The sequence below is a fragment of the Crocodylus porosus genome, unplaced genomic scaffold, assembly GCF_001723895.1.
Source record: "Crocodylus porosus isolate Cpor-Errol unplaced genomic scaffold, CroPor_comp1, whole genome shotgun sequence".
Lineage (NCBI taxonomy): Eukaryota > Metazoa > Chordata > Crocodylia > Crocodylidae > Crocodylus > Crocodylus porosus.
Window position 1 is genome coordinate 23,230,172 of NW_017728911.1, and position 16,331 is coordinate 23,246,502.

The window sequence follows — 16,331 nt, forward strand, 5'->3', positions numbered from 1 at the left end:
CTGTTCTCTGGACGTTGTTTGGGTCCCTTGCCCTTCAGTGCCCTCTCCGGCGCCCCTTGGGCTCGTCCTGCCCTGGTGCCCCTCTCTGGCACCCCTGGGCTTGTCACCCACCTGGCGCCCCTGGGGTTTGTTACTCTCCAGCGCCCCTCTCCAATCTACCTGGGCCTACCACGCCGCTGGCACCCCTCTACCGGCGCCCCTGGGTTGGTCACATGCCTGTCGCCCTTTTACTGGCACCCCTGGGCCAGTTAAACAACCTGCACCCCGATACCGGCACCCCTGGGCCACTGCTGCAACCTGCACCCCGGTACCGGCACCCCTGGGCCTGCCGTGCCCAGGCATCGCCCCACAGGGCCTGTCTCTCGGGTTTTTCCCACTTCTCGCCCTCTCTGGAGCCTCTCGCCCCCTCTAGGGCCTTTTGCTGTGCCCCTCGCACCCGCTGCCCCACTCTGGGGCCTATGCCGCGCCCGCTGCCCCACTCTGGGGCCTATGCCGTGCCTCTCATGGCTGGGGCTACAACCCCACACCCTGAGCGCCTTTCCGGCACTCCTCGTGCTGTGCCCCCTGTGACACTGCTCACCGTGCCCCCGCTGGGCACCGGGAACCCCCCGTGAGGCCTCCTCACACCCCTACCGCCTCACCCAGTCCTCCGGTGTAACCATAACACAACCCGAGCCCAAACAGCTGTAACGAAACCAGAAGCCTACCGGCTTATAACCCCAAAGCTTGTTAGTCGTGGCCTCTTCTAGCGTTCTCTCTCCCCTGCATCACTGCAGCCGGTCGAAGTGGTCAGGCTGTGACCATTGACCCGGGCTGCTCAGCACATCTGCAGAACTGTGGCTTCTGCGGCTGCCAGAGGGGAACTGTTGGTCAGGCTCCGGCCTGGGCTGTTTATAAAGGCCCGGCACTGCCCCCTTCTGGCCACCTGACCCATCTGGTTGCCCTGGCAACTGGCACCTGAGCTGCCCTGGTGATTGGCAGCTCTGTCAATTTCAATCCCAGTCACGGGGTATCTACGTGACCCCGTGACACATACCTTTATAGAAAAAGGAATGCAGAACACTGTGTGGGGATACCAAAGGCAGTAATGCAATATTTGGCAGTACAAGCAGGAAACTATGAAAGAGTATTAGGAAAAGTATTTCTGGAGTATTGTGTTCAATTCTGCTGTCCACACTTTTACAAAACGGGTATTGAAAAATTGTAAAGGATTCAGAAAAAGGAAAACCAAATTGAGGTTGGAAAAATTCTGCCTTATAGTGACACACTTATGAAACCCTTTCTATCAATACATTAAAGAAAGGGTTAAGAGGTGATTTAATCATGGTCAATAAGTATCTACACAGGAAATAAATTTCTACTAACCAATGGCTATTTAAAAGGCAAAGGAACAAGACAACACAATGGCTGGAAGCTTAAACTAGGGAAATTCAAATTAAAAACTCTTGTAACCCATTGTCACTGACTTCTACCACAAATGGATAGTTCATTTTTCATTCCTCATTAATGTCAGAAAATCCAGATTCCCAAATCCATTGAATCAAACAAAGAAGTACACATGGAGAGTTATACAGGTATTTAGAGAAGGAAAGAAATACTGGCTATGAGGATAAACTAGAATATGCTCTGTAACGTTCTCTGTTGTAGTAAGGACATGTTTAGGAACTAATCAAAGTGTAGTAGTATTTAATCTATTAAAATGCTCAGACAGTATATTCCAGGTATATATAAATTATCTATTATTGTTTGTGTCAAATACACATATATTTCTTATCTATGAGAGCACTTATCAGTTCACTAAAGTTAGTTTTGGACGTTACTAGCTGGTGTACATCAGTCTCTCGCTGAAGGCAGCATGGAATACAAATTCAAATTCTAAATTCTGTGAACTGTAATCTAATAAAATGGAGGGAGGTAATTCAATAAAAAGAAAAAGAAGTGTTAAATAAAACCTACATTTCTTCTAAACAAATACCCTTTATTTATGGCAAATTGTATATTACTGTGTTTTCTTTTATGAGCTGACCAATTGCTCCCCTTAAAACGGAATAAAAATTCATCAGAGGTAAAACACAGGTAACTTAAATGAAATATAATATTATATATAAATACCGATTTTTTTAAAGAGGAACAAAAGATGATGCTTTTCAAATGTGATGTTCTACAAATCTATTACATGGAAGTATGAGTCTACTTTTATTGTATAAATATTGGTATATTCTTCTAGAAAGACTCTTCAAGTTAATAAGCCAGCTAATCAAAGTATTTACTGTGCTGCCTCACATAATGCAAACATGCACAAGCTAACATCAATAAAACCTATCTGAAATGTTTCCAAAACTATACATTTCCTTGATTGCTAGTAATGCTTTATAAAGCATAAACATTAACTTATTTAAACTCCAAAAGAAAAGAGAAAATAACATAAACTCCATTTAGATACTGTCATGTAAGCAATGAATAGAGCTTTTTTCTTGGCCTTGAATTCATCTTTAAAGGTCATCTGAACTCATAAACATGTACTCCCAACCTAATTAATTAGAAACACAAGTTAGCAATGCTTAAAAACAGTTTTATTTTTATGTGACTTATTTTCCACGCAAGTCTTTTCTTTACCCTCTTTCCCAATTTGAGATTCAAAATGGTTTAGGCAGCACTTAATAGAAGAGGATGTATGAGATTTCTGCTAACATTTTTTTGCTGATATCAACTTCTGTCTTCACATTTCAGCAAACTTTTTCCTGGTTCCATACTTGCTGACTTTCATATACAGATCAAATATAGTATATCAAGGACAGAAGGTTCAAATACAAATGTGTTCTCATATGTTGCTGTGAAAGAAGACTGGGCCACTATAAAACATCCAGAAATTTGTTTAGCTGTGTTAAAAATGTTTTAAATGTTATTAAAAAAAAAAAAGCCTTAAGGTGCAAATAATAAATAGGTTCAGTGCTATTTGGCTTTGTTCTCCTTTCCTTAAGAATCCCATCTTCTCTTTTTCTCTCTGAGTTTTCAGCATTTAAAAGAAGATTTAAAAGGAGGATTTAAATGACCTGCTACTGTGGCACAATAGCCTGCCTACACCTGCACTGCTCAGGGCTGACCTGGAGCAGTGGTGGGGGAGAGGAGTGGGGGCATTCTCCTACAATGGAAACCTGTTCTGGTAAGGTTCCTGCTATAGGACAATGTCCCCCTCATCTCTCCAGTCGGCAGGTTGACGAGGCATGGCTGGCTGGCTGGATGCATGGATAGGCAGGATCTAGGCCTCCGTGACAGCTAGCACAGTGAATGAGCAAACAGAGAGCAAAGGATTTGGGGATATTGCATGGCCTTCACTTCCGAGACGTGTACAGGTGTTCATGTTAGATTGGGAGGTGGATGATCTTCCTGGTAGATTTTTGATCTAACATTTTTGCAAAAGAGCCAGTTCTCTTCTGTAAAAAAGCCCCTGAATGGCCGTACAATCTCTTTTTGTGCCAGGACAAAGGCTTTTCACCTGGCACAAAAATAATACCTGTTCATGGCCTTGGATGCAATAGGGCACTGACTGGAGAAACAATTTTCTGAAGTGGAGGAAGTAGATTGAGCAGCTATCTAGCAAACGTGAGGCATAAGGAGCTTCTTTGGAGCCTTTTGACCACTTATAAGAAAGATATTGAAGTCAGCGACATGTTTTTTGCAGAGGTACTTCCATGGATTCATGAGTGCATATTACCACATGTATGACTCCATGTTATTGGTGACTGGAACTTCCATATGGAAATGTAAGCTCCAGAAGAAAGCAACACAATTCTTGAACAAACCGTCTTTTGTAGAGGGAGTTACATGCACTTTCACAGTGCTGTCAGCTTCTGCTTTGTGGTGTATATGGGATTTTGTCTTGCAGATAATTGTTTTAACCTCATTTTAACTAAATGACTTCAGGTTTTCTTGATGTGCGTTTTTTAACTTATTCTTTTTTAGTACTTTTTCAAACTTTCAAATACAGTGGCACATTTATATCTGATGTATGTTGCTTTGTACTTCTTTCACTGATTCTGACTTTTGGCTTCATACATCTGGGTAATATATTTAAGTGTGGTCACCTCTTAATTGCCACCCACATATATAAAAAGTACAATCTGATTTAGGGCAAATGTAATAGCTTATTTCTAAGTTAGTAAATGCAACATCCATGCTGAAATCTACTTGATTTCAATGTCTTGATTACTTTGCAAAGGTGTTTATAGACAAAACCATGTGCTAAGAAACCTGGATACCTATTTAACTACAGCCACAGCTTAAGAAAAAGACATTAAATAACATTTGTAAATAAACTGTATAATGTTACAAACAAATAACTAAAAAACCCTAAAATCTCTAGGATTATTCTATTACTTTAAAAGTATTAATACAAAAAGACTAAAATGATCCAAATTAAAAAATAAACATGTTTTTTTCATTGTATAAGTACTACTAATAAAAATCAAAGGCATAACATTTCAGACGACTCAAAACCCCCCAGCCCCATCACTTTTTCAAGAGTAAATAATATTTTAGTAATATCCTATCATATAAGGAAGATACCAATCAGTGAGATACCTAGGTGAAAAAACTGGCCTTTATCTAAGTTTTCAGATTATAATACTTACTGCCCTACAAATGAAGCTCATAGAAGAAATCCAGAAATGTAAATTTGTACTCTTGAACTTTGGTCCATTGGTATGCTAAACTAGTAGCAATGAACTTAAAGCTATTGTCTCCAAATACTAATTAGTTCCAGTCCCACTGAAACCAACAAAGATTTAAAAATAAGCCCTCATCTACTTTCCAGTCATTGTCTAATATCTAATTTGCCTTAAGAAGTAGAGTATGTTGTAGCCAATTACTATTGTACTGCTCTCCTAAGAAGAGATTGTAGAAAGGTAATCAGGGTTAACATGCCAACTGATCTATTTTGAATGTCAGTAGAACTTAAGACCTTGGGCTACAGAAAATCTCAAACTAAATTTGATAGACTGACCATGCAACCATACAAAATTACTTGGAATTTCATATTGTTTTTGTTCAATTTGTTTATCTATTTGTAGTTTTCCTCTCTTTCTAGCTTTAATTCTGCCCCTTTCCAAGTTTCTTCTGGGTTCTTGTAAATTCAGCATTTACACAGCTTCTTTGGATAAAGCAGACCAAAGATGGTCTTCATTTCCAGTCTTCAACAGATGACAGATTCACTGGAAGATTAGTCTTGAGTAAACAGCTCCTCCTCCCAGCTGTTCTATGAGTTTAACCATGACTACAAAAACTCACTAAGAAAAACAATTACACTTTAATTAACAGTTACTTGATGCTTTCAGAGAAACATAGCTAAATGAACTTCGAATTTCTCCTCCTCACCTGGTAGATTCTCACTCTCTCATATGGAGCGATGCTAAAATGACTGATTATTCAGTCTGAAACTGTAGAATCAGTATTATTTGAAATGTAAGTAATGGCATGTTGGACATAGACTAAAATTGTAATAAGTTCTTCCTTAAATTAAGATTTCTAAGAGGCCTGAAGTTAAAAACAGTTACTACTGAATACTTCAGTGGAACTCTGCTCCTGAGTAATCATATTTTCCTTAGTGTAAACTCTGTTCCTATTCATAGCAACTGTAAACTCCCATCCACTTCAGTGGGAGCAGGTTTTGGCCAAATGCTGACAACTTGTGAAAATCTCATCCAGTGATTACTGAATACTATACTGGTATATTTTTGTGGCCCCTACTGAAGACAACACTAATTATGTTCATCCCTACAAATTTAGGAAAGTGTTGATACAGCATATACATTCAAAAGGATATAAGCTTGCAATTAAGTGCCTTCCTGAACAAGGATGGTTTCCCAAATAGATGCCTTAAGTTTCCACTTGATGGAAAAGAAAAGAAAATCATCTTAGTTTATTTTTAAAATTAATTTTTATTTTTCACAAAAGTCACAAACATTTTATTAGTGTTGGTGGGGGATGCAGGGCATTATGTCAGGTATAGAGGTCTTATCTTTCTCAATTTTCAAAGAAAAGTATCAGTTTTAACCATAATATCCTGCATCCTTTGAGCTACAACCGAGGACCACAAAGCAACCAAGGACATCTCTCAGTTTGCCACTGTATCTTACCATAGTGGGCCATGCAGAATCATCAAGGCAACCAAAACCCTAAGGGTAAAATGTCCACGAATGTTTTTCTGCTTTATCCTTAATTATTCTTGACATGATGAGAACATGACTTTACTACCATGATATAGCAAGATCTGATGACATTTCTGTGTTGGATTATTTTCTTTCTCCTAGCTCTCAGTGTTTATTTTGTTCTGGTTTGTTGTTGTTATTTTTCTTTTTCTACACATCTGCTTTCTAATCATAGAAAGTGTTGAATTTTAGGGTGCGGGTATGAAGGGGAAGGTTTAAGGAGAGTTTAAGGTGAAATAAGATACTTGCCCTGGGGCAATATTTTATTGCATGGCTCAGTTTTCTATAGCTACATTCCACTGTATTAAGTCCTAACCCTACAACAACAAATGCAGGTGTCTATGTGCTCATTACATAATTTCTATAACACAAATCCCAGGTCATGGATTTAAGATTAGACAATGAAGAATTAACTCTGAGCTGTACCTTTCTTTCCCATTTCCAATGACTCCTATTTTTAACCAACCTTACATTTCTAGCAAACATCACTGGACAGGCCCCCAAACATCTTACCCAGAATCTCTGTTGTCCCCTCTGTTTCATATGATTAACGTGGCCCCGCCCTCTATGAAGTGGACCTGGACTAGGTTGCCCTGCAACTCTCATCTGCATATAGATTTTTGGAGGATCCTATGACTCATGACTAGAACACCTCGTTCCAGTAATGACTAGGAGGGGTCTAATTAACACATGGATCCTTTGTGGGGGATATAGACACATACTGAGCAGTGCTGAGCTGTGGGGTAACTGTGGCGTGAAATGCTATTGACCTCTGGGGACCAGCCCAATGAACTATATGGTAAATGATGAGCCTTTTGGCTCTGTACAAAATGAACTGTGCCAAACAGGAGATATTACCACAGTTTTAACTCCCCTATGAAATATGAATTTTCATTTCTACTTGGGAGAAGTTTTACAATCTTTTCTCCTATGCCTGAAAAAGGGTGCTTGTGCATGAAAGCTTGTAATTAAAGGGTTTTTTTGCAAAAATTTAGTTGGTCTAATAAAAGATATCACCTCTACCATAAGTTCTGATCCCTTAAGCCTTTCAGCTTGCGACTAATATCATACATAGGTCCTGCCCCACATGGATGACCTCAATCTCCTGTGCAGTGATAAATGGTCAGTAGAAAGAGTGTTACAATACACCCAGGTATACAGAGAGGCAGGGGCCAAGATCAACATGGGTATAACAGGTTGCAACCACTGGGGTGACCATGACACCTCTTAATGAAACTGTGATTCCTATCTGGCTCAAATTCTATGGCCTCTCTCCTCTATCTCACTTTCCCACCATGCCTTGATCTTACTATTAAAGAGTGTTTAAGGGAAGCTACCAACAGGCTTCAGAATGAGCCTCAGTCTTACTAGTCCCCAAGTCTCGTTTCTGTTCTCCATCTTAATAGATCACTCCCAGCTTGACTAAGCCTGCATAGGGTACCTGCAGCCTTAGGGGAAATTGCGTGGCTCCTTTTCCTCCCCTACACCTCATCCCAAGCCTTGCGGGTGTTACAATACACTGTTCTATCTGTTGGGGTCTCGGCTTCCCCAGCTTCCGCCCATTTCAATTTTGCTAGGACAGTTTGCCTAGGCCCACCATGCCAGACCAGGCTTTGAGGAACTACCTTCAATGTATCACCTTCACTCTCAAGGTCCCTGGCCTCTGGCCAGCAGGCCCCAGACCCATGAAGGCCATGCTCTTCTGGCACCGGGCCCTTAGCCCCTATCTTGCTGGGCTCTTCCTGGGCACCATGTTCCTGGTCTCCGTCTCAGTGTGCCCCTCTCAGACACTAGGTGTCTGGTCCCCATCTCACTAGGCTTCTCTCGGACACTGGGCCTCTGGCCACCGTCAGCTCTGTAGCCTTGTATTGCCCCTCACTGGGCTCTACAATAGCTTCAGACCTTGAGCCCACCCCTGGTAAGGACTCAAGACAATCATGTGCCTCACAGGCACTAATGGGACCTCCAAAACCACCCATTATAGTCCCAGCCCAAACCACCAGTGTGAACAACAAAATGACCTGGGCTCTCTGTTACAATGGGCAAAAGCACCTGCCTGGTACTGGGCAAACTCAGGGACTTGTAATCTCTGGGGGTCTCTGTCCCCCATGAGGAGGTGAAGATCCTCGGGGTGGAGTTTGACCCAGGGTTAAACGGACAGAAAGCATGGGAAAAGACCGAGGCTGAAGTCAAACAGAGATTTACCACTGAGACTCTGGAACATGCACTGTCTGTCAATGGAAGGAGCATGTGGTACTCACGGTGTTGATACCAGTGCTTGTGTTCACAGCATTGGTCTTCCCCCCGCTCAAAGCACATCATTCATAGAATGGAAAAAGCCATGTGCCACTTCTTCTGGGGCTCCAGATGGGATATGAAGTTATGAGGGCCACACTATACAAGACAAAATGGATTGGGGGCTGAAGAATGTTGGACATTCTGCTGTTTCTGTGGGGTAATTACACAAGCCAGATCTGCAAACAGGCAGCCAGGGCAGACTCCAAAACAGCCTAGTTTGTGAAGTACTTAGCAGGGCATCTGCTGCAATGGTGGTGGGTGTCCTTTCTGCACAACATGTGCCTGTAGAGCATGGTCCCACTCTTCGTGGTTCTATAAACTCCTGGACCACTTCCAGAATAGACGCAAGTTATGCAACAAGTCCCTGATGACCATGATGAACCCACATAAGATGCAGGAGGTGGTAAGGGCAAAAGAAAGACTGTTTCCCATGAACATACTACCCATCAACACCTGCCAAAGCCATGTGGGAACAAATTTTCCAAAAGGACTTGCAAAAGGAGCACAGAGTCTTAAACTGGCAGGTAACCAGAGGGGATGAGACAGAGGGGCAAACCAGTGGCAGAAGGAAACAACTGACCACCTCCTCTGGAGTTGCCTGTATGCCAGGGAAGTGTGGGGGAGAGAAAGCAAACTCCTTCAGATGGCAACAGGAGTCAAAACCCTAAACAGAGAGGTGGCGCGGTTCAGACACCTGACCAGGCAGCAAGGGACCCCAACAGCCCACTTTGACCATTACATGCTTTAGAAATGCCCCGAGGAAGACAAGGAACCTGTTCTTGTATAGGCACATGAACCTCCTAGTTAAGGACGGCGTAAGAGTGAGCTACAGCTGTACTATTAGAGGTAGGAGATGACAGGAATAAGAGGGTGGAAAACACATGGAAGAGGAAAGAATGGCACAGGCTGTTCAAGAATGGGAAGCCAAAGAAGACAATGATTATGAAAAAGAAGAGAACGATCATGACAAAGAGAAGATGAGCAATGAGGATGACAAAGAGGAAGAGGATAACAAAGATGACACTGATTAAGGACTAGGGAAAGAAACAGAGAGATAGTGAGAGGGGTGAGGGGTGGGAAGGCTAGAGGGCACAGGGTGGTTTTGCATGATTGTAATGGTTAAATTACACGGTGACAGACATGTGGGTGTCTAGGCGCATGGGTGCGGTTATATTAATGGGGATGATGATGGCTAACTGTAGATGTTACAGACTGTCAAGTGAACCATGTCAGTTATGAGACAGGTCAGCAAAGGTATAGGTGTGAGTGTGTATGTAAATAAAAACATATATAAAAGCATATCTAGATATAGATATCTATATCTATCTATAAGAGATAAAGATAAATAGATATTATATATCTATATCTATGGTAGATAGATATGTATTTGCAAAAAAAAATTAACTTGTACTATATTCAAATAGGTACAGAAGTGCTGCTTAAAAGTGTGTTTATGGAATACCTGTGCTAAAACTTCCAGCAGTTTCAAAAGAGGTAAACTGCCTCCATCCTGGATGAGCTAAGTCTAGGGGCACCTGTATTAATTTTTCTATATGCAAGTTACTACAGTTATGTTTGTTTCTAGGTCAATGTTTTCAGACGTGCTTCTAACTTCCATGTGCTCAGGCAAAGCAGGGTCTGACAGTAAGGAGTGGGGGAAAGAGCTACAAAGGAAAGAAGTTGGGGGGCAGAAGGCAAGAGGGCTACATGACCTCCCAGATTTATTCTCCCTGCTGTAACAATGGGAGGGAGACAAATTCAAGGGAAACTTCCAATAATTGGATTCTATACCTAGAAAATTATAACAAATTTATATATGTTCCATATACAGAATCTAATTACTGGGGGGGGGAAGGGGCATCATATAATCAGGGTTGTCTTACATTCAAGTAATTACGTAATTTTTATTTAGAAAAACAGGAGTTTGGGAAAGCAAAACCTCAGAATAATCTGTCATTATTACTAATTTGCCACTGATGCTGCCTTTTAATACATCTGGATAATATAATTACATTAGCTGGAGTTTTATTCTGTAAAATGCCTCAACTCTGTAAAATAGTTCAGCCTCTCCAATGGTTAAATCAGGAACCAAAGATGCAATGCCAAATTATATTACAGAATCATAGAAAAGTTTGGTTGGAATAGACCTCAAGAGTCATCTAGTCCAAACCTCTGCTCAAGGCAAAATCATTCATGACTAAACCTTTCCAGACAAGTATTTGTCTAACCTGCGCTTATAAACTTCCAAGGATGCAAATTTCACAACTATTCTAGGTAATCTATTCTAATGCTTAACCAAGCTCATAGTTAGAAAGTTCTTCCTAAAATCCAGCCTAGATTTCCCTTTTTTCAATTTAAGACTGTTATTGCTTGTCATGTCTCTTGCAACCAGAGGCTAGGTTGTATCAATTCCTCTTATAATTCTCAATTCCCCCTCTCAGATACTTGAAGACTGTTATCAAATCTCCCTCTCCCATCAGTCTTTTCTTCTTCAGACTAAATAATTACGGTAATTCTATCCCTGAATATTCAAATGCATCTCCCCATGACTTCAATGGTAGTCAACACTCACATTCCAGGGCAGGACTTTGAAATGCTGTGATTATTTGTTTGGCCATATGGTTCTGATTCTTGATGATTTGACTATACCCTCTGGATTACAATCAAAATTATAGTCAAATGGCACGTACAACCCAACTGGAAGGTTCCCACTTGGATGACAAAAGTCTAAGAGGGGCATGAAACCTGAAAACAAAACAAAGTAATCCTCAAAATCTAAAGGTGGATTTCATCATCAAATTAAAAAATAAGTGACTAAAATTAAAATCTAGACATTTCAAATTTAATACAATATAATTTTCTTAGGGAAAAACTTCTGGCATCTTTCCTTTAAAAGTAATACTATTTCCCATTACATGCTGCTCTTTGAAACAGTTATGCTAGTTCAGCCAACAACAGCAGTTTACTCAGGGAAATCTCAATTCTTGTTACTGACCAAATAGCAGACTGATTTATATACCTAGGCTGCAAAATCATTATGAATATTTATGAGTTTTCTTTCCATACAGATCAGAAATGTCAAACGTATGTTTGACAGGCTGCAGGAAGGCTGACCATTCATTTTACGTGCTCCACTGTGGTTTCACAACAGTGAATTTTAAGTGAAAGTTACCAGTTATACAATTTTTGTAAATTCCACTTTGATTCCATTCAATTCTGTTTCTGCAAAGCTTGCAGCAGAGTGAAACTTGTCAAAGACCTCAGAAAGTTTCACTGAAAGTTTGTGTTAGATTTTAAAGTCTAACATTACAGTCTAACAGGAGACAGAGAGAGGAGAGCTAAGCTCAAGAGAGCACTGAGTAAGGGAAGAGTCAAGTCATCTAGTTACTAGACCCATTCCCAGCTTTTTTGCTTAATGTTTTTCCCTTGATTTTCCTGCTACTAGAGTCTACTAGAGTCTAAGGCTAAGTACAGACAGTCAAAAAGCCCAAGGCTGACTCTATTCAATCTTCACAGGTTAGTCTAAGCTGCCCAGGTTGAACCAATAAGCAAGTGAACAGACGGTCACTTTTGATTCTGGAAATGCAACCACATGCCTGCAGGGGCTCAGGCCAGAAGCTGGGGGGCTCTAGAGTATGCCTCCTTGCTCAGATGGAGCAGACAGCAGGGACCAAGTTTAGCCCACCCGCCCCTATCCCACCTGGGACTCTTTGCCACATGCCAGAGCACGCATGAAGGTGTACACCTGGGGACAAATAGCAGCAGCACAACAACTATATGCTGCTACTACTTGTTCCGCAAGATATGCATGCCCCTGCCTGTGCACACTATTCAGAATGTGCCCTTAATCTTCTCTCTCCCAAAAGCTCCTTTGCTGAAGATAGCCAGCCTAGTATGTCAGAGGAGGAAGCTCAATAGTTACTGGTTTGAGAGTGGGCTCATGGTTGGAAAAAGCACATCCCAGCCAAAAAGTACTAAAATCTTTAAACTATTAAACTGCTTAAGTTTGAAAACTACCCAGTGCACTTTGATTCCAATATCTTTAAATCAACAAAAGAACATTTTTATGTTACAGGTAATTTTAAAGCACTGTAGTAACTATGCATGTTTCTTCTTAGTATATGTATGCTTTCCAGCTAAAAATCAATGTATTGCAATTTAAGACAACTCCAAAACTTCTATGTTAAAATATTTGCATAAAAAATTTTCAATCGTCTTTTGTATTTTTTCTCTTCTAACATAGATAACTTTACAGCTCCTATCAGTTTTCAAAGCCTCAAAGGGTCAAGCAGATGCTTTATCTTCTTTCAGACATTGGGGTCTGTTTTCCATCATTTGCAAGTTCTAAGGTTTATGCTTCTTCAAGGAGGTGACTCTGGTAAAATTCTCACTAATCTTTTAAGTGTAGTGCTTACAAAATTCCTGTGAATCCTACCTAAAATGTGTATGTTTCTTTCAAAAGGAACCCCCTGCTAAATAAAATTCAAGAAAAAGATTTTTTTTCTTGAAAATCACTTATAGAGACACCTTAGATTAACAAGGAAATTTAGGAATATAACGCTAGGATCCAGCATGTAGTTTCTGTGTGTGCGTGTGCATGCACATACACACACACGTCTGTAAACAAAGAACCATGAGCTAATCTGTCCTCCATATGTGTAATGACAGGAACTATTTCTTAATAACCATCCTCACTATTTTAACAGATTTTAAATAAAACCAGAAGTACTGTACAATCCTTAAGACGCAAATGAATAGTTCATAGACCTTATTCTATTTCTTTGCAGGTATTCTGGAAATAAGAACAGTGGCTGTTGGAATAGTGGCAATCAAAGGGGTGGAAAGTGAATACTTTCTAGCAATGAACAAATCTGGAAAACTCTATGGAAAGGTACTAATAATGTTATAGATTTGTACTCAATATACAAAAGTAATATTTCAATCTCAAAAAATATTTCTTATTAGCTCATTTTTACTTGACATCTATGTAGCTTATGTTAATTATAGCTAATAAACTGAAAGGAACTGCATTTTTACCCAATATAGAAGTCATGTTTGTTTATAAAATGTAAGGGTGAGAGCTTTAATTTTGCTTTAGAAAAATCCTATTCTTATTAAAAAGTATTTTAATAACATATGGCATTAATTACATGGTATATGTTCCTCTCCCAGCCTCCCCACTCCCATTATGTATTTAAAGAACAAAAAAGTGCTAATGTTATTATATGGTATCATTCATTCTTAACAGAAAGTATGCAATGAAGACTGCAACTTCATAGAACTGATTGAAGAAAACCATTACAATACTTATGCTTCGGCAAAATGGACACACAAAGGGAATGAGATGTTTATTACATTAAACCACAAAGGTATCCCTATAAAAGGTAAAAAAACAAAGAAAGAACACAAAGCATCCCACTTCCTTCCTTTGGCAATATCCTAATCGTATATGATCTATTCAAAACTAGTTCCAGCAGGAAGATTATTTTTAAAGAGACTGATAAGTAATCAAGGAAGGCTGGAAAACTACTGAGAAACTGAACAAGCTGGACTTGCGCATTTATGTTTATTTTTGAGAGACTGCATTAAAGAAGATTTGAAAATATACACAATAAACAGATTTAGTAACTAAAAGTTGTAAAAAATTGTAAAGAGTTGTACAATCATTATGTTAGTACAGTAACTGGGTAGTTTCTTAAATTAATTTACCCTTAAGAATAAGTCATGACTTGATCATCTGATGATATTTTATTTAAAAAAAACCCTATCTGCTTATTAAACATGGCTGCTATAATAATAATAAAGCAGATGATAATGTTATGTAAAATATGTCGGACTTTAAGGCTGCTGGAATGATTCGTCATATTATCAAGTCAATGTTAAATGTGGAGGTTGAGCAGTATTTTAAATAATTTCCCCTGCAAAAAACTGATAATATAATCACTAATGATGATAAGAAAAAAATTATGATCTTGTGACTGATCAGAAAAAAATATAATTTTGTAAATTTGTTACTGTTGCATTCTGATAAAAAAGATAGTTTGGAAAATGAGGGTTGCTCCATTACAAAATGCTTATACCTGTTTCATAGTATCATAGTTAGTAGGGTTGGAAGAGACCTGAACAGATCATCAAGTCCAACCCCCTGCCTTGGCAGGAAAGAGTACTGGGGTCAAACAACCCCAGCAAGGTGATTGTCAAGTCTTGTCTTAAAGACCCCCCCAGGGTAGGAGCCAGCACCACTTCCCTTGGAAGTTGGTTCCAGATCCTAGCCACCCTGACAGTGAAGTAGCGCCTCCTGATGTCTAATCTGAATCTACCCTCTGCCAGCTTGTGACCGTTATTTCTAGTCACTCCTGGTAGTGCTTGGGGGAACAGGGACTCCCCCAGTGCCTGCTGGTCCCGTCTGACTAGTTTGTAACAGGCCACAAGATCCCCCCGTCAGCCTTCTCTCGTGGAGGCTGAACAGGTTCAGGTCCCGTAGCCTGATCTCATAGGGCCTGCCCTGCTGCCCCCGATCATGTTAATGAAAAGAAAAGCTGCTCTATGTTTCAAAATAGTGTATGTAAAATAACAAGAGTAGGAATAAATAAATGTACTTCATCTCACTTTCCACAAAATAACATTTTATATAACGACGAAGTAAAAATTCAGACATCTTAAGGTTTTTTATGTAACATATCCTATCCTTTGTATAATTCCTGTTAGGGCATATGGCTTTTAAATATTGTTTTCCCACCGTTATACATGCTTTTTCTGTTGTTACAGCATTAAACTTTATTTTAAGTTGTATTTGAACTTTATTGTTCTAAGTTATTTAAGTTGATGTTATTTATAAAAAAACTTATTAAGCTGCATCTGTTTCATATGCTTTTAATTCTAAAGGAATAACAGAATGGTCTGGCTGAGCTGCATGATTTTTTTTTCTGTGACCAGACACAAAGTCTAGTACACAACACTCTTGCCAACATGTATTGGATGGTAGACAAAAATGACAGCCTGCAGCAAACTTACCATGGACGGCGCAGAAGGAACAACACAAAAATGTAAAAAATCTTTTGCCGCATACTAATGCCAATAAAATTGAATAGAATTCCCAGAGTGACAGCAGGTATACTAAGGATGCAATACTTACAGATATTGGGCTACAATCCCAGCTGATGAAACATCCATGGAGCTACCCCAGTTTTTACTGGCTAAGAACTTGGTCCAGAAAGTTCAGCTAATATCCATAAAACCTCACAAAGACGAAGGATTAAATCACTTCTATCCACACGCAGGTAGAGCAACAATTCAATTAACTACTATCACATGAATATCTCATTCTCTGTCCCCATTTAATTCTATTCACATTGCCTATACATTCACTAGTCATTGTGATACAAATACTTGTGCATTATAAAAAATAGAGATCACAAAAACCTCTCACTGAAAAACAGCCTTTAGATGCTTACACTCAACCTGGGATAGACTGAAAGCACCGCACTTTAATAAGGATGTGGCCTGCCTTGAGAGGGTTCAGAGGAGGGCCACCCACTTGGTTGGAGGGCAACAGGGCAGGCTCTGTGAGGAAAGGCTGAGGCACCTGAACCTGTTCAGTCTCAGCAAGCGGAGGCTGAGCGGGGATTTGGTGGCTGCCTACAAACTCATTAGGGGAGATCAGCAGCAAATAGGAAGGGTCCTAATCACCCCAGCAGCACCTGGGGTGATGAGGAACAATGGCCAGAAGCTGCTGGAGAACAGGTTCAGGTTAGAGATTAGGAGGCACTATTTCACTGTCCGGGTAGCTAGAATCTGGAACCAACTTCCTAGGGAAGTGGTCCTCAC

At 40.1% G+C, this 16,331-nt stretch overlaps 1 protein-coding gene across 2 annotated transcripts in view; it reads left to right on the plus strand.

The window, feature by feature from the left end:
• Window positions 1-14,583, plus strand: part of FGF7 (fibroblast growth factor 7) — a 64,583-nt gene extending 50,000 nt beyond the window's left edge. For both annotated transcript variants that reach the window (XM_019533645.1, XM_019533646.1), the window contains exons 3-4: window positions 13,292-13,395; window positions 13,753-14,583. In XM_019533645.1, the coding sequence (XP_019389190.1) occupies window positions 13,292-13,395; window positions 13,753-13,947 (299 nt within the window). In that variant the 3' untranslated portion in view covers window positions 13,948-14,583. The remainder of the gene's footprint in view (window positions 1-13,291; window positions 13,396-13,752) is intronic.
• The last annotated feature ends 1,748 nt before the right edge of the window (window positions 14,584-16,331 follow it).